This window comes from Rhinolophus ferrumequinum (genome assembly GCF_004115265.2).
Source record: "Rhinolophus ferrumequinum isolate MPI-CBG mRhiFer1 chromosome 15 unlocalized genomic scaffold, mRhiFer1_v1.p scaffold_54_arrow_ctg1_1, whole genome shotgun sequence".
NCBI lineage: Eukaryota > Metazoa > Chordata > Mammalia > Chiroptera > Rhinolophidae > Rhinolophus > Rhinolophus ferrumequinum.
In genome coordinates this window covers 9,796,065-9,823,880 of record NW_022680357.1, presented here as the reverse complement: position 1 = coordinate 9,823,880, position 27,816 = coordinate 9,796,065, and the positions used below count along the sequence as shown (strand labels likewise).

General features: G+C 47.0%; 1 protein-coding gene across 2 annotated transcripts in view; it reads left to right on the top strand.

Annotated features, from left to right (window-relative positions):
* Positions 1–27,816, top strand: part of GRIN2A (glutamate ionotropic receptor NMDA type subunit 2A) — a 437,303-nt gene that overhangs the window by 261,230 nt on the left and 148,257 nt on the right. For both annotated transcript variants that reach the window (XM_033101646.1, XM_033101647.1), the window contains one exon: positions 16,542–17,134. In XM_033101646.1, the coding sequence (XP_032957537.1) occupies positions 16,542–17,134 (593 nt within the window). The remainder of the gene's footprint in view (positions 1–16,541; positions 17,135–27,816) is intronic.

The window sequence follows — 27,816 nt, the reverse complement described above, 5'->3', positions numbered from 1 at the left end:
AAAATATTAAATGGAATATTCCAGATATAAACAATGCATAAGTTTTAAGTTGCAGGCCATTCTGCGTACCCATTTCATCTCGTCACATAAGCATGTATCTCTCATGTTACATCATCACAAGAAGGAGGGTGTATATAGTACAGTAAGACATTTTGAGAGAGACCACATTCACGTAACTTTTATTACAGTATGTTGTTCTGCTTGTTCTACTTTATTATTGTTGTGAATCTCTCACGGTGGCTAATTGATAACTTAAACTGTATCACAGATGTGTACGTCTAGGAGAAGACAGAGTCTGTGGAGGTTCAGTACTGTCCGCTGTGTTAGGCATCCACTGGGGGGCTTGGAACGGATTCCCTGCCAGTAAGAGGGGGCAACTGTAAATAAATGTTAACTAGTAACCACAGTAAGTGCTATGAAAATACAAGAAGGAGCATAGAAGAGAGGACATTTACCTCATCAGGGAGGTCGGCATCCCTTCAACAGTGATGATCCAGCAGTGAGATGCAGGATGAGTAAGACCGGGAAGCAGGGAGATGGACCAGCACAAGCAAAGGCCTTGTGGTGGGTCCACGGGGGCTGAGTGGTCACTCCAGCAGCATGTGGTCTGGGACGAGCCTACAGAGGTGCCAGGGCCCAGGCTCTGCTGACATCTCTGGGGCATGCCGTGGTTTGTGGCATTTGTCCTGGGAGCCATTTGACACTGAGTGGTCAGCGCGAGTAGAGAGAAACTCGGGGTGTCGAGAGGGTGAAACCCTCTTCTGACTCAGGCAGTTGGTTGCAGGGATTTGTGGAGTGCCCACAGGGATGAGACCACGCTCACCCCCAAACCCCACCTGACAGTCCGCAGGGGAAGTCCATCCTGGTCCCAGGAGAGGTGAGGGCAGCCGCGTCAGCAGGTCACTGTTTGCATGAAAACCACGGACCAAACCTCCCACCATTCACTACGAACGTATGTATCACTTGTTGACATGATGGACGTGGAATGGCCTGGAGAAAGGAAGATGCTAACTCATAGGGAGTTCTGGGGCTAGTGGAGAGAATTTGAGTGTTGGACAGTAAAGTCATTTAGAGGCAAAAGGCTCATTAAAGTCCCAGTTTGTGTGTGTGTGTGTGTGTGTGTGTGTGTTTGTACCTGTGGTGCCTCTAATTTTCTAATTTGTGACCTGAAAATTTTGCTTGGCAAGGGATTACAAAAATGAAGAGAGTTGGGGTTTTATGCCAGGGTTGTTCACTCCCCATCTCATGCGAGCGCTAGGAACAGAGGCAAATGTGCGCGCTGCTGATGAGCTGAGTGTTCCGTGGGCCTCTGTTCTCTCCGTCCTTTCAAAGGAGAGCGTGTTGGCAACCTCCACGGAGATGGCAACAGAAAGATGGTACGGGGCGTGAGAGCTGGAAGGAGCAGCCATCTCTGCTCCAGAGGGTGTCAGCAAGACTGTCTCAGCAGCCGGCCACATTCAACCTTTACTTCATGTATGTTCCTGGGAGCAGAACACAATTAGGTTTTATAGGTGTGTTTTCTCTGCAAAGAGAAAGGGATGTCAAGAGTGAAGAACTAAGGAACCCCATTCTTCAACATTCAAGCGTGCAGTTTGGAATTAAAAAGGAAAGCATCACCTCGTTGTCCTTTAGCATGTAGGGACTTATTTTAGGACTTCCTGTGTTTTCTTGCATACGTTTTTGCTCGTCCAGCACAGGAACAGAGATATAGATGACCTGGTGAATGGGAAAAGAGAAGAAGGCCCCCTGCCAGCTGGCCCGGGTTTGATCCCAGCATCAGAGGGAGTCTTCTCTCTGCCTTAAAATACCTTTGCGTTTGAAAGAAGCAGAGTTTGGGTAGAAAGTGTCGGTGCTTCTTCCACTGTCTGCTTCACTTCTTGTGTCTCCTTCACTTATCTGGATCCCTGAGTTCTGGCTTCTGTGCTCTCCACTCACGCGAAAGCCCCCAGTGCCCTTGTCACTACCCTGGGCAACAGTTCCTTCCAGTCTTCGTCTTCCTGGACACTTCGGACACCTCTCATCCCTCCTCCTTCTTCAGTCTCTCTACTCCCACAGCGGCTAAGACTCCATACGCTCCTGCTTTGTCCTTGTACCTCTCCTGCGTACCTTCTCTGTCTCCTTTATGTATCACTCCTTCTGCTAGCCCATACTTTCTCATGTTCTCCTAAAGTTTCCAAGATTCTTCTCATTCCACATGCGAGGCGATGCCGTCCACAGCTGTCGGTAACTCCCTGCATATGGGTGACTCCTAAGGCTCAAATCCCAGCCCTAAACTTTTTCCTAATCTTTAGACCTGCATGTGTCGCTGCTGGCTGGGCTCCCCTACATGGAAGCCTCATAAGTGGTTGGTCCAAAGCTGCTTCTGTATGTACTTCCCCCTTCTCCTACCGTACCTCCTGGTACTCCTTGATCACTTATTCGTTCAGCAAACATTTACTGAGCCGCTACTATGTGTCAGGCATGGTGCTAGGTGCCAGGGATACACCTGTGAGGAAGAAAACAAGGTCCTTCACCTGTTCTCTACCTTCGTAAGTGACATCCCGTTCACCTGGCCGTCATCCTCAAGTCCCCTCTCTCCTCCACACCCCAACCCCTCGCCAGTCCCATCAATCGGTGGCCAAGGCCAGTAGAATCAATCTCCTAAGCGTCTCTGGAATCTTTCTCCTCTTGTTTATCTCCATTGCTCCAATCCAAGTTCAGGGCTTTCCCCCTGTTCTGGGATAACTTCCGTGGCCTCTTGGCCTGTTCTTCCAGCCTCTGTTCTTTCCCTCCCCCAAGCTGTTCTTCATGCTCGAGCTCCTTTCAGAAGACGAAAATCTGATCATGTCATATCTCAGCTTAAAATGTTTTCAATGGGTTCTTCTCCTAAATCACAGAAAACCTTAGTTCTTTATCTTTTATTTTTCACTCCTTTTCTGGGTCTCTCCATCTTCCCTCCTTTTCTTCCCTTTTTCCTCCTTCCCTCCTTCCCTCTCTCTGTCTCCCTTTCTCCCTCCTTCCCTCACTTTATCCTTGCCTGACTTTCTCCCTTCCTTCCAACAACAACTGGAATATCTTCAATTCATTTCCACAGATACATGTATTAAACTTCATTGTATGGGAGGCTCTGTTACAAATACTTGGGATACATCAACGAACAAACAAAATATCCCTTATATTAGATCAGGAATAATCAGACAGGAAAACAATAAACGCAAGTAAATCATATGAATTGTGTGGACTGTGAAGGTGAGAAGTGCTCTGGAACTGGCACTCCACATTGAGCGGAAGGCATGGGTGGACCCACCGTTGGGCACGCCTCCTGCACACCCTCCCACCTCAGGTTTCTCGCGTGTAAAATGGGAAGAAACAGAGCTGTCTACCAATTTCCCATGGCTTCCATAAGAGTTGAAACAAATATGAACGATCTGAGGGTGAGGGGTGTCGTTGGGGGCTGGGAGGTCTCGGGTGACGTGTGTCAGGGCTCCCCTCGCCTGAGGACTTGAGGAGGAGTCCCTTCTGCGTTCACCTGCGCTGGAGAAGACACGCCTGCCTGACCCTCAGCGCGTCAGCTGACTTGCACCCCTGCCTGAAGCCGGCACTGAGAGTTGGTGCAACTGGGAGGCCTTCACCTGTGCTTTTCCTCGCGGGACGCCCATCAACTGTGTTTTTCTCCTTTAAATAGTAACTTGGAACCCTTTTCAGAGGCTGACATTCAGTTTTCTCTTTTATGTCACTTCTCAGGAAAACAGTCAAACCATCGATTTTTCCATTAAAATCTCTTTCTTCCCGCCCCTTGTTTACGTTCCTAATTCTTTTTGTGCTCCGAGTTCAAGTGTGATGGTGAACTCTGGTCATAATTAATTCATCTTTGTTTTTTGGGGGCTCCAAGTGGGTCTCAGCTTAACACTTGCTGGAGAGAACAAACCGATGTTAGCTTTCTGACTTGCCGAGGACACACACACAAATGCGCACATGAGCAGTTAGTGTTGCCTGTTAAAGGAGCCAGTCATCTTCTGTACTTGGCCTACTAGTCTCCAGGAGTATGAGAGAGGAATAAGTCTGAAGCCCCCGAGATGCCTCAGTCTACATATGACATGGCAAGCTCTGTACTCTTAGTTTCATGGGAAGTGATGAGGCAGTAGAATATCAGGCCCACGTGATGTGGGGCAGATTAGCTTGCTAAATCCCCTGGCATTGGTTCTCGGGCTCGAACGTCTGCTGTGGAGGTGTTACTTCCGGAGGGAGAAACTGGCAGCAAACGGCGCTGTGCTAAGCAGTGATCTTTAGGCCATATTTGAATATATGCACCAGGAGCCAGCGTTGGGTCAAGGAAAGGGAGCAAATGGGTCAAGACCAATGAAGGCAGGGCTGCCCATTGCCCAGGGGCGGTGAGCGAGGGCTCTGGAATCCAACAAAATTCAAATGAATTCACTTTGCCATTAATATTGCCTACTCCATGGGGCTATGCCAGTTAAGATTCCATGAGATAATGTGGGAAAGGCGGCTGGCATGGGATACATGCCCCGTAGGCCGGAGTCCCTGGGGGTCAGGCCCGGTGCTGGCAGGTTCATGTCCATGACCACATCTAATCCAGGAGGTGGGTGGCGAGTGCTTTTCTTGTCTCACAGCAGAGGAAACAGAGGCTTAGTTTCCCAAGGCCACAGAGCTGGTACGCGGCAGAACGGAGGTTTGAGTGGGGCTTGGAAACAGGTATGTCCCATCGCAAACGTGTGCCCTCCACTGCACCAGCTCCCTTTCGTGATTTTGCCGCAGCTGTGCTCGTGCAAAGCCATCGTACCATCCTGTCTGAGTGTGTGCAGAACAGGAAGGGCCACATCTGCCCGGGAGCCCTGCCTAGAGAAAGCTGCTGTCCCAGCCACTCAAGCTGTAGGTTCTGCGAGGTCAGGGGATGACTGATGACTGCAAGGCTGCTGGGGCATCCAGAGGCCCAGGAGGAGCAGGAATGTGCGTGCAGCACACTTCTGCAGGCCCCGGCAGCTTCTTCCTCCAGCTGGGTCGGTGCTCAGGGCCATGAGGTCCAAGGGCTCCCTGCGGGCCCCCCTCACACCAAAGGGACTGAAAGAACCTGGGGGAAGCATCCAGCCTCAGCAGTCAGCCCTGCTTTCTTTCTTTCTTTATTTATTCTTTATCTTTTTGTGTGTATGATAAAACACAAATACAATTTACCATTGTAACCAAGTTAAAGTACAATTTAGTGGCATTAAGTACATTTACAATGTTGTGCAACCATGACCTAGTCCTGAACTTTCTCATCACCCCAAAAGGAAACCCCACATCCGTTAGCAGTCCCTCCCATTCCTCTCTCAGCCCCTGGCAACCACAGGTCTGCTTTCTGTCTCTATGGATTTGCCTGTTCTGGATGTGCCATATAAATGGAGTCATACAGTATGTGGTCTTTTGTGTCTGGCTTCTGTGCTCAGGATATGTATTGGGAGGGGAAGGCATCACAGGGGGCTTGGGAGTGAGGTAGAGATTGGAGACGGCAAACCGTGTGTCCTGTGCTGCCGAGAGCCCCAAGTCAGACTGACCGCAGCGTGCACACAGCTTCTTGATGGAGTCTGTTCCTGGCTTTGGATAGAGAGGAATGCCATTTCGTCTGAATCTGTTTGGTTTCTGAGTTCTGGAGAGCAGGCAGAAGAGTTCAGACAACAAGGAATACCAGCCCAGTCCCCCTAAAACTGTGTATTTGTTTCCAGCCTTCAGATCATGAGAGTTTGGGTAGCAAAGGATTCCTGTGCTTCAGATCCTCAGATTCGCCTCCTAGCGCCCTCATCTCACAGCTGGACTCACACAGCACTCACTTGTACCCCACCTTCCTACTAAGTCCTGGATGCGCCCCTGACTGAGCCACTCTCACTGAAGCGTCATTCATTCCTTCACTCTGTCATACCCACAACATATTCCATCCATCCATCCATCCATCCATCCATCCATCCATCCATCCATCCATCCGCCCATCTGCCTTCCATTCCTTTGCTTACAGATACCTGCAGCCTACGCGTTCTGAGCTCCACCATGTACCAGGAGCTGGGCTGGGTGCTGTTGCACCAGAGATGAATTAGTGTTAATCTAGTCGCATGGAGACAGATATTGAAATAGGCACTTAAAATACCTGGTGACGAGATCCACAGTACAGGCCTGGACAGCACGTTCTGGGAACATCATTGGGGTGCAGGGGTGGGGGTGAGGAGGTGGCAGCACTCGTTCTGTACTCAGCTGGCACATTGGCCCCCACTTTGCAGTTCCCAGAGCGCTTGTGCCTCTCCACGTCACTGATGCCCCAACACCCCTCCAGGTAACCAGAGTCCCGCTAGGTTCATTTTCAAGATGAAATCACAGAGGCTTAGAGAGACTCAGCGACCCCCTCAAGATGAGAGCCAGCACACAGGAGAGAGGGCAGCTGTGAGTCCAGTGCAGTCATTTCTCACCTGGCAGATGGCCATTGCCACCTTCTGAATGACGGCCACCTCCGAACTTGCTGGGCTCCTAGGTAGCTCCGGGTCTCTCCCGGGAGTGGGGTGGTTCACCCTGGGCGGCCCCTCTTCCTTCTTTTCCACACAGTGCATTCTGACTCACAGTCTCTCTTGAAAGCACTTTGTCACATAAGCGACAGGACTGACAGGCTGTGACAGGCGGCTGTCGCATCCAGGGAGGCCCAATGGAAACACACAGAGGTGAGGGTGTCAGACAACAGACACTGTCTGTGTCACTCCCCACTCTTCCCTGGAAGACAGAGGGGCGCTGGCATCGTGGCTGATCATAGCTGAAAGCCGCTGTGGGGTCAGACCCGTAGGCCCAAACCTCTGCTCTGCCAAATACTGCACGACCCTGGTCATGTGCCTGAGCCTCCGCAACGCTGCTCAAAGCTCGGTGCCTGGACCAGCCACAGCCGCGCCAGGTGGGAGCTTGTTAGCGCTGTTTCAGCCGCATCCACTGAGTCCAGTCCACACCGGAGCGAGGCGTCCTCCCCACCCCCCAGCCCCGCCCCGTGCTTCTTGTGTACATTAAAGAAGCCCCTCTCTGCAAGCCGCCACTTCCTCTTCTGTAAAATGGGAATAGAAACGCTTCCCTGAAAGGTCAGTGTGAGGATTAAATGCACTGATAACTCTGCGTGGCCAAGGGGTCCTCCTGGTTTGCCCAGGAGGGACTCCGGGGATGTGGGGCTTTCAGTTTTGACACTGGGCCAGTCTGTCAGCAGTTCTCAGTTCATAGGGTAAGGTCCTTCGGAGCTGTGATGTTGCTATGGGAAAAAGGCACAGGGGACTCTGTGTGCACCGATGCTGTGTTGGTGGGCTGTGGTGTCTTGTTGTCTTTGTGGTTGACTCTTTTATGGTGACAACAGCCACAGTAGTCCCAGCTCCCGTGAGTCAAGCTCTTGCCATGTGCTGAGAGCAATCCATTCGTTATTGCAGTCACTGCTGCCTCCTTAAAGCAGGGGCTGACATTCCCTCCGATTGAAAAATGAGAAGATGGTGAAGGATTTTGTCCAAGGTCCTGACTATAGTACTGTGTTTCCCGAAAATAAGACCTAGCCAGACCATCAGCTCTAACGCGTCTTTTGGAGCAAAAATCAATATAAGACCCGGTCTTATTTTACTATAAGACCCGGTCTTATCTAATATAATACAAGACCGGGTCTTATATTAATTTTCGCTCCAAAAGACGCATTAGAGCTGATGGTCCGGTTAGGTCTTATTTTCGGGGAAACACGGTAGAAGGCAGAGCCAAGGCTCGAACTCTATTTGGCACCAACGTCTGGGCCGTTAGGAATAGGACTCCCAAAGAGAGAAGCAATTACCTCGCAGGCTCAGCTCTCAGAGCGGTTTATAGACATTTCTTTGAGGACAGTGGGACATTTTGAGAGGACATTTCTACTATAATGTTTATCACCAGATCCTGCCCCTAGCAAGTGTTATGGGAATGCCCGAGACTCCTTTTGCCAAAAATAAAGCTGCCTCCTTCAGATCAGCAGCAGCCCCTCTGTGTGTGACAGCCGGAGACGGAAACTTAATGAACAGGACCTGTTTGCTTTTTCTCCTTGCTGAAACAGCTTAATGACAAACGGTTATTATTGGTGGCAACTTGTCATGTCTTTTGTCTGGGTTATGGCGGCTGTGGCTGTCAGACTCTGAGAGAGGAAACCAATCTCAGCGGCACATTAACGAAAAACAACAATAACAAAAAAAAAAAAAAAAAAAGGAAGGATGAAGAGCTCATGCAGGGAAGGTGGACGTATGTGGAGAGCGGCAGCTGCCCTGGGGGAAGAAGCATGGATAAGAAAAGGGAAGGATAGTGAAGAGAAACCCTCTACTCTGTAGCTTGAATTCTTCTAAAATTTGGATGTGTGAGGAACGAATCACATTATCCTCTATTTTTCTCCCCTAGCCAAAGTGGCATCAGGATTCTTTGCTTGCCAGTGACAGAAAAGCTAATTCAAATTGGTTTAAGCAGAATGAAATAATTAATTGGGACATGCAGTGACAACAAGGGTATGTTGGCTTCAGGTGTAGCTTGAACAAGGTGCTCAACGAGGCTGTTAGGATTTGGTAATGCTCCATCTTTCAGCTTTGCCTTTGGCTCTGATGGTTTCCTTCTCAGGAGGGTGAAAGGTGGCAGGATGGCTGCCAGAAGTTCTGGCTGAACATCCTTTCAGGTTCAAGTCCACCAGTGAGAAGACTGTCTTCCTACGTGCTTTCTCCACAGATCCTGAGAGTCACTCTGAGCAGGTTAGGACACGTTCCTGTTCTTGCACTGACTGCTGACACTGTGGGGAGTGGAGGGGCCAGTTGGCCTGACTGAGAGAGTGAAAAGCTGGCTCCCAGGGGGTATTCACTATTGTCAGGAAAGGAAGAAAGGGTGATGCATGGTCAGAATAACAAATGCCTATGAGGTCTCTGAGGAAAGGGATCTGGAAAAAAAATGGCTTCAGGTGCACAGAGCAAGGCCAGTGACCCAGTCACACTTGGGACTGGCAAAAAAAAAACCACACACACAAAAAAACAAAACCGAAACAACAAACAGTGCTTCTGCGTAGCTTCAGACAATCTATAATTGCTAACAACCCTGTTTGGAAGCCTTGAGTCAGAAGCTCACCTGCAGGTTGACAGAGCACTCAAGGAAGCCAGCTTGGGCCTTTGCTGCGTCCTTGCATGGAAATAAGGGCCTAAGTCGCAGCAGGTGTTCCTTCTGGGCCAGCTCTGCTAACGATCCCGAAAGCAGAGCTGGGGCCCAGAATATAGTTATCCTGTGGTTCTGATGAATGCAGAGGATGCTGGGCTGGAACTGGAATCCAGGAATACGTCTCTCCACGCGTTGTTGCGTTCTCTCCGCCAGCGTTGCATGACTCGCTAGACAGAGAGCTTGGCTCTGGATGATGAACTGGATACAAGGTCTGGAGTGCCCAGGCAGACAGAGGAGGTCCAGCCTTATTATTCGAGGTGAGGGTACCAGTTGACTCCATGATGCAGCAGACAGTTCCGTGCCTTGCTGCATCCCCTCTTGGCACAGATCAGAATCCCAAAGGGAAGACTAGGGCTGGCTTGCATGAAACCCCAACATTCCCAAAGTTCCAGGGCCCCTCCCAGCTTCCCTGTTGGGAGATACTAATGGTACATTTAGCAGAGGAGGTGTTTGGAATGAAATTGATCTAGGGGTTAAGGCCAGACCCTGTACCATGACCTACAGGGCACTCAATGTGTGATATGGCCTCTGTTTCCTGTCCCAACACGTCTCTTACCACTCTCTCCTCTGCTCATTAAATGTCCACTGTTCTGACCTTCCTTTTGCTCCCTGAACTTGCCAAGCCCTTTCCTACCTTTGCACGTGCTGCCCCTTCTGCCTTAATGGCTCTCCTTAACCGCACCCCACCCCTCAGCTTGGCCTGGCTGATTTTTCTTGGTATTCTTTTGATTAGCTCTAATGTAGGTGACCAGATAATCTAAAGGGGAACGCCTCTCCTCCCCTCCCCTCTTCTCCTCTCGCCTGCCCTCCCCTCCCCTTCCCTCCCGTCTTTTCCCTTCCCGTCCCCACCCCCTGAACTATTATATCACCCAATTTCCTTGAAACTGTTCTGTGTATTGATTTCCTTCTTTCTTGTCTATCTCCTCCCCTAAGAACGGAAACGTCATAAAAGCAGGGACCTTCACTTTGGTAACCTTCTTCCCTCGATGCACATCCCCTGAACAATGCCCAGCACATAGCCAAAGTTTATTAAATTCACTGAACGAATGAAAGGCAATCAATAGATTGTCTTCCTAGAGCAGCAGATCTGGCAGTTCCGCTCAAATACGTGAAGCACCAGTCTCCCTTTGTGCCCACTGGCAGCCTTGTGGGCTCTTCTCCCAGTTTTATTCCCAAGGCTGTGGCCCGGTGCTATGTCCGTTTTTGGGGAGAACCAGAGGGCATGGTGCCCTGCCCTCGAGAAATCTAGCCAAAGGGGCAGGTGAGAGCCAACTAGCCCAGCTCACACAAGTCAGGGCTGATGGGGGGTGGGGGTAGGGGGGGCAAGACAAAGGTGATGGACATTCAGAAGGTTGGATAAGCAGGAAGTGGGGGCACTGACACGTCTGTGATGGATGTGGGACTTGGGGCTTGACAGTCAAGGCTACCATCTTCACCATTATTAATACCAGCTGAACTTGACCAAGCACTTCCTGTATGCCAAGTGCTTTGCGTGCATTGTCTCTCAAAATACGCACAGGGACCCTTCAAGGTGGTGACTGTTACTGTATTCCCACTTTTCAGATGGGGAAACAGCCTTACGTTAAATAACTCCTTTGCGGTAAGAAGCAGATCCCAGGTGGGCTGTCAGCAAAGCCCACGTGCCTCCTATAGACTCCCCGTTCATTGTGGAAAGCATTTCATACCTGATGACATCACAACACAGCAAAGACAGCACTGAATTAGAAGGCAGGGGACCCCGTGTCTGTGCGTGCAGTACCACGGACTTATGTGAGGTTGGGACCAACTTATCCAAGGTTCCGGGGCCTCAGTTTTATCAGCTAGAAAACAGGAACATTGGACTTGCTGTCCACCTGCGTCTTCTGGGGGAAATCCATACTCTAGGGCTCCTCCTTGGAGATTCTGATTCAGTGGGGATGGCATGCAGCCTGGAAATCTGAAGGCACAGAAAAGTCCCCAAGTGAGCTGATGTGCAGCTTCCGGGTTGGATTCTGAAGGCTTCGATTAGTCTTTTCAACCCTGGTTGCACATTACACTGTCCCAGGGAATTCAAAAAAGAAAGAAAGAAAGAAAGAAAGAGAAAAAGAAAGAAATCCTGGCCCCTGGCCCAGACCAACTGAATGGGCATGTTTAGGGATGACGAGGCTGGAAGGGGTAGTAGAGCATCAGCTTTAAAGTTTAAAGACTGTCAAGCTCTTGAAATGTGGCTCGTGTGACTGAGAAGCCAACCATTTCATTTTAGTTAATACTTTACCTTTACATTTAAATAGTCACATGTGGCCAGCAGGTGCTGTGTTGGAAGCCCAGGCTCCGGTCTGGCTCAAGGCTCGGGAGCTGTGTGTGGCTCTTGTCCCTTGCGCCCCCAAGTCGCAGAGCTCTTCTTACATATTATCTTACTTAAGAACCATTTCTTCCATTCTAGTCCTTGGACCCAGGGCACAGACTCCGAGCTAAGACTGGTGTTTAGCTCCTGGTCTCGGAATTGGAGCACTTCAGCCACCGAGAGCTACCCTACCTGGAAACCCACCAGTCACCAGAAGCTTAAGCTTCAACTTCTCACTTGCATTGAAGATTCACTTCAATCTTCAACTTATCTGTGTGTGAGAATGCCACTCGCTGGAATCCTGAAGCTGACCAAGTTTGATGCCTTTACTTTTCCCTCATCCATGGAAACCGAAAAATGTTTAAAAGCTCGATTGGGAACCAGTAAGAGTGCCGAAAAATACATCAGGCCTCACCAAAGCCATCCTTGGACAGGAGTAAGCAAATTCCCCAGGAGCCCCTCCTGATCTTTGCTGGGTCACCTGCATCATTATCCTTTCTGCTGGTACCCACGCTGGCAGGCAGGAGGCAAAGAAACTATGGGATGGGGGCAGGGTTTACCACGGCAAGCGGGTCTCTCATGCCTCCTGCTCATTTATTTCCTCACCGAATATTTTTGGGGGCCCCTCCTGTGTGTCAGACATTGTGCTAGGCTTTGAAAATATTAACCGGAAGAGCACGCATCCTGCTGTTGAGGTGCGACTGAGAAAAACAAAGCGGCGTTGGAGTTCATCTACTCAGGACACAGAAATTCAGTTTCAATTGGACTGGCATGGGGCGCAAACATTTTTTAATAACTTACCAAGTGATTCTCTTGTGCAGTCTGCGAGCCACTGGTATGTGCAAGGGAATACTGGATGACAGCTTGCAATAACTGAGCTGTTGTGAGCATGGGGCCACATGGATTTTAGGGAAATCATGTAACCTCTCTTCCTATGTCTTTATGAGAAATGCATCCATGAGGGTTGTGACCACTTGCAGTTCCTCGTCTCCTGGGCAGTTAGAATCAAACAGATAATGGGTGTGGGTGTCCTTTATAGCCTTTGTGAATGGGTAAGTGAAAATGAAAGTTGGTATTAGACTCCGTTAAACATTTTGATGGCTTTGATATCCATGGAGTCAAGTCTCAGCCTGAGGACCAGGGAAGCATTAGAACATTCTAAAACATCAGAGTGAGACCTCAGTCCTGATGGGACTGAGACAGAGTTGAGAGCAGACACCCAGAATCCCACATCATCCTGCCTCCCTCGCTCTGTGTTTAAAACAGTTTGTTCTGTGTTCTGCAGAGCAGTGAGCATGGGGAGCGAACTGCCTTTGCTTCAGAACCGAAGTGGGTGTCTAAAATCTGTTCCTCTCCCCCGGCTGCACGCCGCTGAGGAAGCTGGTGCCAGAGGTGGTCAGAGAGTGATCTGTAGAATCTGAAAAGGACAGGCTGAGAGGTGGCAGGAGAAGGCTAAGTGGGGGAAATGCAGCCTCTGCTATCCAGGCAGGAAGCGAAGAGTGTTCAGGGCCTTGAAAGAAAGGGCCATTTGGCATATCAGCTGCCAGGCCCCGGGAGTGTGGCCAAATTCCCTCGTCACCTCCTGCCAGTCCAAAAACACCTTAGAAAAACCCAAAGCTGAACGTGAGCCTCTTCAGTGCCTCGCTGTGCAATTTTGTTTCGCAAATAACAGTCGCTTCCGTCCCTCCTCCGAGGGGATTACGATGCCTTTGGTCCACAGCAGTGTTTGAAGTTTGTTTCTGATGTCAATGGAAATGAAAGTGATGTGGGGAAACGGCATGAGGTCCTGAAGGACGTGGTGGTGGTTTCTCTCCGAGCATTATTCAGCCCTGTGAGCAGAGACAGTTCCTTCTCTTCATGCAGCCTCCTCGGGCTCAGAATGAGTGGGCTGGCTCGCAGGGGGATGAAACTAGGATGCCAATACATCTGGAGATACCCGTTTCTGGAACAGCATGAGGATCCCCTCAGGTTTCAGGTGATGTCAGAGGATGGGGATTGGAGCCCCCAAACTGTTGGAGTCCACATGAGATGGTGAGCGTCTCACTCCTACCAGTTCATCCCATCCTCACAGCAGCCCGTGGCGTACTGCTCATGATTCCCATTTTACAGGCAAACGAACTCAGATGCAGGAGACTGAAGCTGTTACCCACCGTCACGTGGCTGCTTAATGGGGGGCAGGACTCGAACTCAGATCCCATAGACCCCAGAGTCCATGCTATCTCAATGATAAAGTTTGATAGCATGCACACAGGGGTAGGCTAGAGAGTCCAAACTTAATGTGGCAGGTCCAGGGGAGCCATCGCTAACTAGAGGAGAGGAGGGCATGGTTAAAGCGGTGTTTAGTGACTTCCCTCAGGCGGCCATGCATAGGGTGAGTCGTGCAAGAAGATGCTGCTCCCATTGCCTTTTGTGGTCCCAGTGTCACTGGTGACCGGTTTCCTCAGAGTCTTCTTTGCTCTATAGGGATTATTACATTTCTTTGGTAATGAAGTTGGGAACTTTTCAGTCCCATCCCCTGAGGCAGCTGACAGTGCACGAGGCTGATGCATATAATTGCCTTGCGATTTCATTTCTGTGCCTTCTTCTGTGGGTGGGTTCTTACTGTTGTTGCCTTTTTTGGTATTTAACGAGGTGCTGTGGACACCTGCAGAGGCTTCCAGAGCTTCTCTATTCTCCTCCTTATCAATAAGGACACAGTAAATATATTTGGGGCATTTGATTGGTTCTTCAGGATAGGAGGGTGATGCTGGCACACTTTTTTTTTTTTTTTTTTTGGACATGACATTCAATAGCCGTACAAAATACAGTCCCAGGTACTGAACCGTTCCCTTTCACTTTATATTTCAACCAAGGACATTGCTCTTAGGCTTCACTCACGCATTCATTCACTCATGCATTTCCTCACCCTCCGTCAACTGATGTGTCATATGCCAAGCCTTCTGCCAGGTTCTGGGGGCAGGAAGATGAGGACAGCAGAATCTTTGCCCTTGAGCTGTTCACAGTCCTGTTGAGGATGATTTAAAATGATTAATCTATCCAAGAATATTGGGTTTCTCCAAAACCTACTGTAGGGAAAAAGATAATTATCCAAAGTCTTTAAATCCGTTTCCCACTTTAATTGATTTAATTAGGTAAAATTCACAGAACTGTAATGTTGGAAGGGGCCCAGAAAGCATTTGTTCCTGTTTTCTCTCTGCCTTCAGACTCTCTATGCTCATATTATCCCCATACCCATGCATTTTGGGAAAGGGGAGTATTTCGAAGAACTATAGCTTTTGGCCCATTCAGATAAACCTTTCTGTTCCGTGAGCGCCCACAGGAAAAACTACGCACGCAGGCTTTTTGAAAGAGCTGACACGCAGAGCTGCAACGTGTTGTTCTGAAAGACATGAATGGAATCATCTTCTCTTAACACACACACACACACACACACACATGCATACACACACACACGCATACACACACAGACACACACACACACACGGAATCCACATATTCATACTATGAGTTTTTGTTAAGTGCACCTGATGAATATAGAATGCAAAATGAAAGCATGGCTGTGCTATGATAAGGGCCCTTTGAGAATTCTTTCAGTTCCTAGAAAAAAGTGTATCTCAGTATTTGTCAAATGCTGTTTCGTTCCAACACAGAGCCACACCTTCTGTTTTGTTGGCACTTTTGCACCATGGTTTAAGCATCTGCTATATGCATGTCATCAGTGATCCCGAGACAGCTGAGCGTCGTGTCGCGAGGGGGGCTGGTCGTAGAATCATAGCCTAAGTTCAGATACTTACTGGCTGTGAACACTTGAAGCCTCTTCCCCCCCTGCTAACAATACCAAAACCATAGGGTCATCATGGAGATTTGACGAGTTAAGGGCATGAAGGTAGTTTGTAAACTGTACAGCTGTATGTATCACCTGCCTTTCCTAAATGGAAATCTTTCTCATGATCAGATCACAGACTTGTGGAGGTCCTTCCACCCAGCACGAGTTACTGTTACTGTGTCCCTTTCCAGGGTAAGAATACTCAGCAGTTCCCTGTTGCGTTCAGAATAAGGTCTTCGCCTCTGAACATTGCCCCGGAGGCCATCCGTGCTGGGGTTCCCGCCAAGCTCTCAAACATCATCTCAACCCCTCTGCTTCACAAACCATAATGCTTTGATCTGCTGTTCCTGGGATAGTCACAGTGGATCCTCAGGCCTCCTCTGACCACAGTGTCCACCCATTTCCCCTCTTCCACACCTGGCGTCTCCGTCAACGTCCCCTTACGCCTCTCTCAGCCCTCAGTTCATGGAAGTCGCTCTTCCTCAAATTCCCACCTGGTCTTTGAAGGCAGAGACCGCGCCTGTGTCTGCCTTCTAGATCATTCTTTCTCCGAGCTCTTACGTGGTATTGCTGCATAGTTAGGTGTTCAATAGATATCTGTTGACTGAACAGATAGCTGTCCACCCAGCATTTATTATACTGTATATTAACATGGAAGTCTAGAAGTCAAGTGACAGAATCCTACTCAACCTGACTCAAGGGAGCCAAGCGGGTGCTTGCTGGCTTATGTAACTAACGGGTCTAGAATAAATGGCTTTAGGCGCTGCAGACTCCAGGTGGTCCAAGTGTGTCATCAGGAATCTGTCTCTATTTTCTGATGTTGTTTTGTCTCTGTTGGTTTCATTTTCCAGTGATGAGCCAGAGGGCCAGAGGGAGTTCATTCTGTTGGAACCATATCGGGTGGATGGGATGAACTAGAGGAAAATGAGGAGAATAGATGATGGGCTGGCCAAAATAACGGATTATCTTCACTGTACCAGGTCGTGGGCTCCCAGTTCAGCGGCCTCTCTCATCTTTGTATTTCCCGTATGTGTTCCAGAGTGTGGCATATAGTTGGTGCTCAGGAATACTTAAGAAGGAATGGATGTCTGATTTATTTTCCCTCACTTTTAGGAAGGAGCTTCATGAGCCTATGAAGACAGATGGTGCTGTATAAATCGCTTTCTGCCTCATCCTCTGTTTTCCTTTTGTTTTTTGACCTGTTGGCAGGATCCGACGTCTACCTTCTTCCAGTTCGGAGCGTCCATCCAGCAACAAGCCACAGTCATGCTGAAGATCATGCAGGATTACGACTGGCATGTCTTCTCCCTGGTGACCACTGTCTTCCCTGGCTACAGGGACTTCATCGGCTTCATCAAGACCACAGTGGACAACAGCTTTGTGGGCTGGGACATGCAGAACGTGATCACCCTGGACACTTCCTTCGAGGATGCAAAGACACAAGTCCAGCTGAAGAAGATCCACTCTTCTGTCATCTTGCTCTACTGTTCCAAAGATGAGGCCGTCCTCATCCTGAGCGAGGCCCGCTCCCTTGGCCTCACCGGGTATGATTTCTTCTGGATTGTCCCAAGCTTGGTCTCTGGGAACACGGAGCTCATCCCCAAAGAGTTTCCATCAGGACTCATTTCGGTCTCCTATGATGACTGGGACTATAGCCTGGAGTCAAGAGTAAGAGACGGCCTGGGCATCCTGACCACGGCCGCGTCCTCCATGTTGGAGAGGTTCTCCTACATCCCCGAGGCCAAGGCCAGCTGCTACGGGCAGACGGAGAAGCCAGACGTCCCGCTGCACACTCTGCACCAGTAAGCGGGGTTCTTTGCTTGTCTCTCTTTGTTTAGAGTCAGAGTTCACTGTCATTTGTTTGTTTAATTAAGAGCAATACGTGCTCTGTCGAAAATGTGCACTGAAAATAGAGAATGTTGTGTGTGTGCTTATGGACTGTTTTTGTTTGATTCTGCACTTCTCTTCCCTCTCACTTTCTTCTCATCTTTTGTTTTTAAGTAACTTCATACTTTAGTTTTGGCAACCTACTCTTTTTACTCAAGAATATACCTTGGAAACGTACACTTGAGATCTAGCTGTATCTGCCTGTCTGTCTGTCTGCCTGTCTATCCATTCTCTATCTGTAGCTATATCTCAAGTACACAGGTATATATATGTAGATATATGTATGCATATATACCTGTATGAGTATATGTAGATATGTGTAGATATATGTATATGTATGTATACATATAAATGCATAGACATGCACATACATGTATGAATATATGTAGATATATGTGTATGTAGATACACGTATCTATGTGTATATGTAGATTATACATGTACATACAAATACATATATATGAATATCTACATTCTTTGTAACCTATATACTGCATTCTTCAATAGGGACATACCATTCTTTATTTATCCAGTCTTCATAATGATAGAAATTTAGGTCGTTGCAGATTTTTTTTCATTAGAAACTAACCTGCAGTGAAAATCATTCTACATGTCTCTTTATGTACATGTGCAAGTATTTCTCTGGACTGATTTTAAGAAGTAGAATTAGGGGGTCGTAGGGCCTGTGCATTTTAAAATTAAGTATCTATTACCAGCTTCTCCTACAAAATAACTCTACCAATTTTTATTCGCACCAGCAGTTTGTGAAATCAGTTGACTTGCCACATCCTCACCAACATGTTACACTTGGGGAGAAATGGCCACACTGGTGCCCCTACTCTCTGTTCAAGTGTGTCTCTGAATTTCTTCCCTTCTTATGTCCTAGATATTTCTGTAGGTCATTGGAAATCATGGCAGACGTCACTTTTAACGCCGTATTCTACTCTATCACATGGGTGTATCATAATTTATGTAACTGCTCCTATGCGGTGGACACTTGTGTTCAATTTTATGTTTGTGAGAAGTGGCCCGTCATCATGGCTCAGCCGTTGAGCGTTAGGATGATCACACTTGAACAGCCATTTTGCATGTTTTTGCCCGAGGTTTGCTGATTTAATCCACACTCATCCCTGAGATAATGAGCAGGGTCGCACCGTGATGCAGGGATGGCTGGGCTCTGGAGTTGGACTTGTCAGGGTCTGAATCTTGTGTCTTCCACTTTCTATGTGACTTGGACAATCAATTTACTTTCCCGGGCCTCAGTTGTTCTTGGCAAAACAATGATAATAGTGCCTACCGTGTTTCCCCAAAAATAAGACCTCGCCAGACCATCAGCTCTAATGCGTCTTTTGGAGCAAAAATTAATACAAGACCCAGTCTTATTTTAATATGATATAAGACCAGGTATAATATGATATAATGTAATATAAGACTGGGTATAATATAATATAATATAATACCGGGTATAATATAATATAATATAATATAATACCCAGTCTTACATTAATTTTTGCTCCAAAGGACACATTAGAGCTGATGGTCCGGCTAGGTCTTATTTTCGGGAAAACACGGTACTTTCTAGGCAGCGGTTCTCAAACTTCTGTATCAGAGTCGCTATGGAGAGGACTTGCTAGATCAGATTGCTGGGCCCCACGCTCAGAGTCTCCAGGGCTCCAAGAATCTGCAATCCTAACGAATTCCTGGGTGATGCTGATCTGGGACCTTGCGCTGAGAACCAGGTTCTTCTGGGTGTCGTGAGGATTAAATGCAGTGATGCGTGAAAAGGGTTGCTTTGCACAATACCTGGCAGCTGGTAATTATTTAGTGACTATCAGAGGGATCCGTGAAGTTGTGTTTTGGTCGTCAGACATTACAGTCAGCAGGCTACTTTGGTTTTATTATCAACAGAGTAACACGTCACTGTAGAATGTTTCTGGAAGGTTTTAGAACTTTGGATCTGCTAGAGTTCAGGAGTTATCTCTGGGCTGGATATGTGAGTGTGTGTGTGTGTGTGTGTGTGTGTGTGTGTGTGGCACACCCATGAAAAATAAACCCTCAAATGAAGAAATCATGGTCCTTTGAAATTTTCCCTTTCCCTCTTCTCTTCCCCTCTTTAGCGATCTTGTTTCTACATTGCCATTTTCAGCATTTTAAATAATTGTTCAAATACCAGGAAGGAACTCAGATCAATCAGTAGGAAACGTGGAGCCTCTTACAGAGGCTTGATTCTGCCAACCCAAAGACAAAGGCTGGGATAATGAATTGGTACTTTCCATAACAAGAAGGGCCCTGAAGCCGGAATATTCAGAAATGTATAATTTGATGGAAACATAACTCAATTTTAGGGCAATTGAAATATAAATATACAGGAAAGGGAGTTTGAGGAGGATAATTGGCAAGACATTCAAATGTCCTTCCAGCGAGCACCCCAACTTCCATTCCTAAAAAACCAAATCCTGCTGCTGTGAAATGCTGTTGTGCTGTTTCCAGGAGTTATGCTTTTGAGTGCAGCAATTTGGTGGATGGTTTTCAGTCCCAGAGAAGTAATGTGGCGTGTGGGGAGCCGTCATCCACTGCCTGGTGTTGAATGAAACACTTTTCTTTCCGTTTAGGGAGTGCTGGTGGCCTCACCCAGTGGGGAGGCTGGGATCTGGCGCAAGCGAAGGCTCCTTGCCACACTGCCCCATTATCATGGCGTTTCTTCACCACGTCCCAGGGAAGAGTGGGACCTCAGGCAAGGCAAGAACTGAGAGCCTGAGAAAGCCCTAGAAGGCAGTTTTTAAGAAAAGGGTTAAGGGCACTTTATCTTTCCACCTTCCACCTATCATTCGTACCATCTAATGGACCCTGTGCTACTCCCTGTATACGAGGAACTTCTCTCCTCAAAAAATGTACAGTCTGATGAGGGCAGGGGAGATTTGTCTAATGAGAAACTCAGATAACAACTCTTTTTTTAAAATATTGAAAAAAAAGAATAGTACAGAAAAGCACAGAGTCCACTAAAACACCCGGCTGATACTTACCACAGATAACTAAGGTTAACAGGTCACATTTGTTTCAGAATTTTAAAAGAAATAAGACGTTACTGAGAATGTAGAAATCTGGGTTATGCCTCCGCCCAGGTTATACCTCTTCTCCCTTTCTCCCCAGGGGTAGAGGAAAACACTACAGTAAATTTGGCATTATCAAAATCCATGTACACGTTTTGTGTTTCAATATAGATGTATGTGCAGCCTTAGACCCAATAGAGTTCTTCTTATGGTACACAAATGGTATCTAACGTGTTAGAGTGTCCTTTTCCTCAACCTTAGGTTTTCCGCATTGATCCGTGAAGATACATATAATTTGAGCATGTTTCTGTCAGTGCGGTTTTGTATTCTGTTGTATAAGTGTTCCGTCTTTGATTTCATCATCCCCCTTTGGTGGACATGGAGATTATTGAGAGTAAGGGATCTCCAGCCTGGATGGCCAAAGGCAGAGAGCAGGCATATCTGCAGCCTGGGTGGGACCCAACAGCTTGCTCAGTGGAGCCCAGGACTCTACAGTTAGGGGTTCTCACTTCAAGCTTTAAAAGTTATTTTTCCAGCTGGATTAAAAAGTCTTTATTTGCAAAGCACCCAGGAAACAAAGAGCTCTGATTACTCCCACTATGTAGAAGGCAGGATGTAAGCGGCTTCAGAAGAGGTTCAGACGAAAGCACACCTGGTGGTTTCATGATGTGTCACCAAATGGATCTGCAGTCCAGCTTTGACTGGTCAGACGCCACATCTTGGGGCTAGCTAGCTATGTCTCTTGGCAGTCTGCAGGGACATCACTTGGGATGTATGCACAGAGCTGGTACAGCCAGGATCCTGTAACGAAGACTTATTGCCTATGATGCTGGAGCGGTGCAAGGGGCGGTTTGCTGAGGATGACATGTTAACAGTCTTACTGGGGACCTGTTTCTGTTTCTGGGATGTCAGGACTTAAAAAGTGGGGAACTGTTCTTCATGTATAATATTCTTGGTTTTACAGAAGGCACTTTGAAAAGAGCAGTCAGCATTTTCCAAAGTTCAGAAATAGCTCAGCCACGTTATGTAACCTCCTCCTTGCTACTGCAAAGTTATTAAACATCTGTTCCTTCGCCAAGCACAGAGCAGATCACTGCACCTCCCAGAACTGTGAGGGGAAACCATTACCTGTTTTGCTGGTGTGGAACCAGGCTGTTTTGTCCAGTTCACTGGTGTATGGGGCCCCTGGGGGGCAGTGTGGCATCACGGTGAAGGGTGTGGGCGTGGGAGCCAGGCAGCCTGGTTTGAATCCCTGATCTGAGCTCTCCTGGATCTAAGACTTCAGGCTAGTTCCTTAATTCCTCCAGGTCTGTTCCATCAGGTGAAACATGGGGATAAGAAAAGTATTTACCTCTTAGCCCACAGCCTGGCATATGGAAAGCAGCCTGTCAATGGTCACTATAATTGATAAAATGTGTGTGTGTGTGTGTGTGTGCGCGCGCACCTTCATGTGTATTTCCTCTTCTGCATTGGAGGGAACGCATTTTACACTTACTGAGGAAGAGGTCATAGAAGGGAGAGGTAGATGATTTTTAGATCCAAACTTTCTTGCCAACGGATTACCTTGGGAGGAATATGGCCCCAGGAAAGAAGGACCGTGTAGTGTAGAAAAATTCATGGGTTGGGTAACAGGACAGAACTGGTTTTGAATTAGCCACATACTGAGCAAGTGTAAGTAAGTAACCACCCTGAGCCCTGCTTTTTCCCCTAAAATGTGCACGCTTGTGTGTGTGTGTTATAGTCACCTCTTCGTATTGTAGCAGAATTAAATGTAACTATCTGCGTATAACACTTCTCATCATGCCTGGCAGGTAGTAGGCATTTCACAAATAGCTGGCACTATTGCCTTCTGATCATTTTTATTATGATAATAATGATAGTGCTCACCATTATTGCTTTAATTTATACAGGTTACACTACAAGCCATACGCGGGCAGGGAAGTGAGAAATGGAAGTATATTTCAATCTTGTTTTTCGACAGCCGAATTACAACTATATGTCCTTTGCTCCCATTTCAGTTCAGGGAGTAGGATGAGGAGAAGTTAACTGCATTGGAAGTCAAATAGAAGCACTCGAGTAGATCTATCCTCCAAACGAGTGGGGAAAAAAAATCTTCTCCTGGGAGAATTAAGCGTTAGTATTGAAGGGAAGTTATTTGGCCTTAGTTGATGACACCTGACTGAACCACTTATGTGTTTTACATTCACTTCTTGGCTTATGAAGTCAGGCCTCTGCTTTAAGAAGCGACCACATTGTAAATTATTACCCCAAGTGGAAGGAAATGGAAGGAAGGTATGTGAGTGAGAGTGAGTGTAATTCGTATCCATTACACTGATGCTTTTCTCAGTCTTCGTTTCTAAAATAACCACAGGAAAAGTTCCGGGTTCAGTGACTTACGAAGAGAGTGCCCTAAACTTGTTTGGCGTATTTTTCTTTGATAATCAGAATGATCACTGTTGGTTCCTTTTTTTCATGCCCGTAAAAGAGCCTGCTCAATTAATTCTCTGAGCTTGACCGGAATTAAAACTTCCCTGGGTAAATGTGATAACTTTTTGCAAATATTTATCTGTTGGATCACCATATGCTTGACAGACATTTCTGGCAATGACACCAGGCACCCAGGAGACCCAGTCATCCTGTGGGACCTGTGCTGTAAATCTAATTGGGCCTCTGGACTCAGGAACGGTGGGGAAAAGGCTGATAAGCCTTGAAGGGAGTAGGCAGTAAGGATCCAGCGTCATGTACCACACTGGGAACCCAAAGGGCATCCTGGGAGCCTGCGTGACTTTGTGGGATGTGGGTTTGCACAGTGTTCTGTTCCTATCCTCTTTTTATCGGGGTTGTCCTGGGCAAGTCACTTCACCACGTTGAGCCTTCATATCCTTGACTGAAAACAGAGATAATTCTAACCATAAAGGATTATGATAGCACTTCAATACACGCAGTGTACGTAGCCAAGCATCTAGGGTAGAGTCGGCACCCTGCAGATGTTAACTCTCCTCCTTCCGTGGACCAGATGCACAGCTTGATCTGGACTCCCCGTGTGTCTTGCTGAACCACGAGAGGCGTGCTGTGCCCCCTGGGTGTCCAGCCCGAGAGCTGAGTCCACAGCCTCTGTTCAGCATCATCTCTATTTGTGGCATCTCTCCTGGAACGCAGCCCTCTCTCTTTTGGCTGGAAGTCAAAAGCACCGTATGCCAACCCTGCAATGCAAGTCAATGATTTCCAACTGGCAACCAGTGAATAGCTTGACAAATGGTAGAAACCCAAATTTGGGCAACTTGGAAGGACCAGAAATTGGCTGTGCCTTTACCTTGAGGGAAAGGTGGTTTGGGTTGTTTTGGGGTCATGCATAAAACATAAGACTATTCAAATTTGCCTTCATCCAGATGCAAGTCTTTGGATTTGGGGACTAGCATGCCCAACAAAAACACACATTGATCTGTTTCCTCTAGGGTGTGAATACTAGGAAAGTTTTCACTTTGAAACTTCTTAATTTGGTGACATATACTAATAATGTGCTGTAATTCTCTTCTGGGAGAAGGTAAAGCAAAGAAAAACACCATCTTTATTACTCTGATGCCTGATACCAGTGGGTACCTTGTGAGCAGGAGGTCTCAACGTGTAAACACAGGGACCAGTTAGGAGACCATGACACAGTCTAGGAGAGAGAATCAGAGTGAGGCTGCATATGCATGTTTTGGAGGTAAAATTAACAAGACTTGATGGATGGTTATGAGGTGATAAAGGAGATAATAATCAGTGATTTTTTTTCACTTGTACAGCTAAATATTAGATGGTGGTGCCTTTTACAAAACGGTGGAAGAGAACAAATTTGGGGAGGGTGAGTCAGGGACAGCATATAGTTTCAAACATGTTCAATTGAACACACTTTTGAGACCCCCGTGTAGAAATCTCAAGTAGGCAATTGGAGAAAAGGGTCTGAGTTCAGACTGAAAATACAATACATAGGCTTTGAGCTTATTGGTGACAGTGAAAGCCCCAGGACTGGGTGAGAACACACAGGGAGAATGAAGAATCAGAGGAGCGACTGGGTTCCACCCACGAGGAACTTCCCATTAGTTGGTAATCACCGTGGGGGAAGGAGAATACTGGAGAGGAAGACTTGGCTATGAATTTCAGTCATTGTTTTCCCTGTGGAGACTTCCTATTCCCAATCTTGATTGTGTGTGCGTGTGCAGCCAGGTGGGTGTCTGTAGAGTGTCTGCTATGTGTTAGACATTGCGATAGGTACTATGGACCTTCCAAAGATCTATCATCTATGGCCATTGCTAATCTATCTGGATTTAGTACAACCTAGTAGTAAAGTAAACTTTATCACATGAGGAACTGCCAGGCAAAGGAAACCAATTGAGTCAAAGGAAACCAATACCACACTGGGCCGGAGCCGTGACATAGATACCGAGCCAAGCTTTGGATCTGGAGAGATGAGGCGCTGATACTTCAGGAAAGGGGAAAGAAAAACCTCTGCTTTTGATTCCATTCTCTACATGATCTGGGAAACATCTGATTTCACACAAAACAACAAAGTGAAAAATTATTTCCACCACGAGGGAGGGCCATGTGGCACTGTGGGAAGGGCAAGTGCTCAGGTTCATTGACAAGCTGTCTTGTGTCCTCTCCTGGAAGAGCGTCTGTCTGTGCGCTGCCTCATAGGCTCATGTGGGAAGAAGCCCTCCTTGTCATCCCTTCTAGGTGGGGGCACGACAGCCAGAACGGGCCCGTCCACCTGTTCTTTGTCTTGGTCCTCTCGCTTCTCTGCTTTCCCCATCTCCTGCCTCCATGCGAATGCTGGTGGCTCGCAGGTGTGACCGAGCCCCTGTGCAGGCTCCTGATGCCTGGCATGGACTCCAGGAAGGAAGGCATCACTTTATCTTGGTGATGCTAGCTGGGTTCTACGTGGGCACGGGAGGCCAGCCACATTTTGACACAAGCCCTAAAGCTTGGTGAATGAATTGGCTGATCTGCTGATGTTTGGTGTACACGTGCCCAAATCCTCCTAGCCAGTTTCCTGAGGATTGGCTTCATTTGGTTACGTCCTGTCCAAATGCAAGGAATCAACTGCTCAGTTTCCAGCTTGATGGAGAACAGCTCTCCTGAGACCTGTGCTTATTTCCTTTTCATTTCCATCACTATTAATAAAAAGAAACTTCAAATTTAATTAATACATCATTATGTGTGTGAGGGAGGGGAACTTCAAGTTTCATAAGTTACATTTTAGAAGCATATATACTTTAAAATTTGATATAATGGAAATGTTAAAGTATTCTGGTGACACAACCTACTATGTATTAAGTGCCTCCTTTGTGCCAGTCACTTTACATACATTATCTTTAATCCTTTGGTGTGGGTTAGGATGTTTTTGCTTCAGGTAATGATCAACTAACTCAGTTATGTGATTGAATTATTTGATTGGGATTCCAGTGGTAGGGTGGACATCAGGGGCAGTATGATCAAGGTGATAGTTCTTTTCCCTGTGATCTCTTGACTCTGTTCTTTGGGAAGTGTGGTTTTTCTTCTCAAACTGCTTCCTTCATGAATATAGGTTTGCTGTCAGCAACACCTGAGGTAACTTCTTTGTTTGTGACCAGATTAGGTCATGTGCCCATCTTTGGGTCAATAACAGCCATTTTGAAAATGCCATGTACTAACTGGCTTGATTCTGGACTCCTGACCCATCACTGAGAAAGAAAATAGGAGTAGGTTAAGCCAAAGCAAACCTACTCTTAGCACTCGGGGTGGGGTAAGCTCCCTCCAAGACCCATAGGTTCTTACGGGAGGCATGACGTTTCAACAAATGTAAGTTCTGTTAAGAATAAGGAACAGGATTTGCAATAACATGGATGGACTTAGAGAACATTATGCTAAGTGAAATAAGTCAGACGGAGGAAGACAAATACCATATGATATCACTCATGTGTGGAATCTAAAGAATAGAACAAATGAACAAACTAATTAGAAACAGTCTCAGAGATAGAGGAAAAGCTGAGGGTTGCTAGATGGGAGGTGGGGTGGGGATAAAGGGAAGGTGAGGGGATTAGAAAGCAAAGTCTGTAACCATAAGATGGCCACGGGGATATGAAAGTCAATTTAGGGACTGTAATCAATAATGTTGTAAAGATTTTGTAGGGTGTCCGATGGACACTTGTCTCGTTAGGGAGACCACCTCAGGGAAGATGTAGATGCCTGATCACTGCACTGTACACCTGAAGCTGAAGCTGAACAATTATGAATGTCAACTATAATTTAATATGTATACATAGTCACAGGATGTGGAGTACAGCATAGGGAATAGAGTCAGTGGAATTGTAACAGCCATATACGATGTCAGAGGGGTAGTAGATTGGGGGAGGGAGATTATCACTTTGTGAGGGGTGTAAATGTCTAACTATTACATTGTTTTGTACGCCTGAAACTAGTAAAAGAAAAACAATAAGGAACAGGGAAAGGGGTGCTGGGTAGATGGCCAGCAGGTCAATTATAAATCATAATAACTCATATTATCAGTGAAGAAGCTGAGAACCAGAGAAGTTACATAACTTGACAAAAGCCACATAGCTAATATAAAATGAAGCCAGAATTCAGATCCAGTTTTGTCTGGATCTAAACCCTATTATACTACTTTCTCAATCCTATCGTACTACTTACTTTGCAAATTGACCTGAAGTTGCTGTTGTTGTTGTTGACCCACAGAAGGGTTTCACTGTTTTCAAAATTGTAAGGTTTTCATGTAAAGTTAATATTTTTAGCTAATCTTGGAAAGTATGAAGAACTGATGTTAATCCCACATCCCTGCCTGGAAGTCTTAAGAGTTGGGGTACTGCATTTGGCTACAAACCTTTCACTTCTTAGGGAGACACTGGGAACTGTGACTTCCCTCCTCAATGTATGTCACTGTGCTACGAATGAAGTTTATGGAGAGAGTGTCCCAGCTGTTCCTGTCCATTCTGCGGTGGATTTCCCATTCACCCAACATACAGGAATTGTTAAGCTAGTGTCGGGATTTCTTTCAGAGGGAATTGTCCATGTGTAGCTCATGCATTTCTACTGCTCCATGTGTAGCTGTAGATTTGGTGTGTCCCTGGGAGGAAGTGAGGTCAGGAGCCTCGTAAGTCACCGTCTTGTACTGGAACCTTCCTCTTCTTCCTGGAGATGGTCAACTGGACGTGGGAGGAGACCTTTAGATCAGGAAGAGCCTGCCCAGTTTCCCTTAGTCTCCACCTGGACCACTTACTCATCTATATTACCTCCATGGCCTCGTTAGGCATTTTATTTGATCATATGTCTTGTATTTCCTGGATTAGGTTGTCAGAATCATCATTATTTATAATCATGACCAAAACAAGATTTTGAAAGATAGCTATTAGAATGACTGATACAGGAAGTTTTGCTGTCTCACCTCCAGGTAACTACATACCTGACTCAGTACAAGTAGATCCCTGGACAACAAAACTGTCTTTCTTTCTGTGTGCTCGCAGCTTTACTGGTCAAACGGGAGAAAAATCACAGAAAGAACTGCTGCTCTG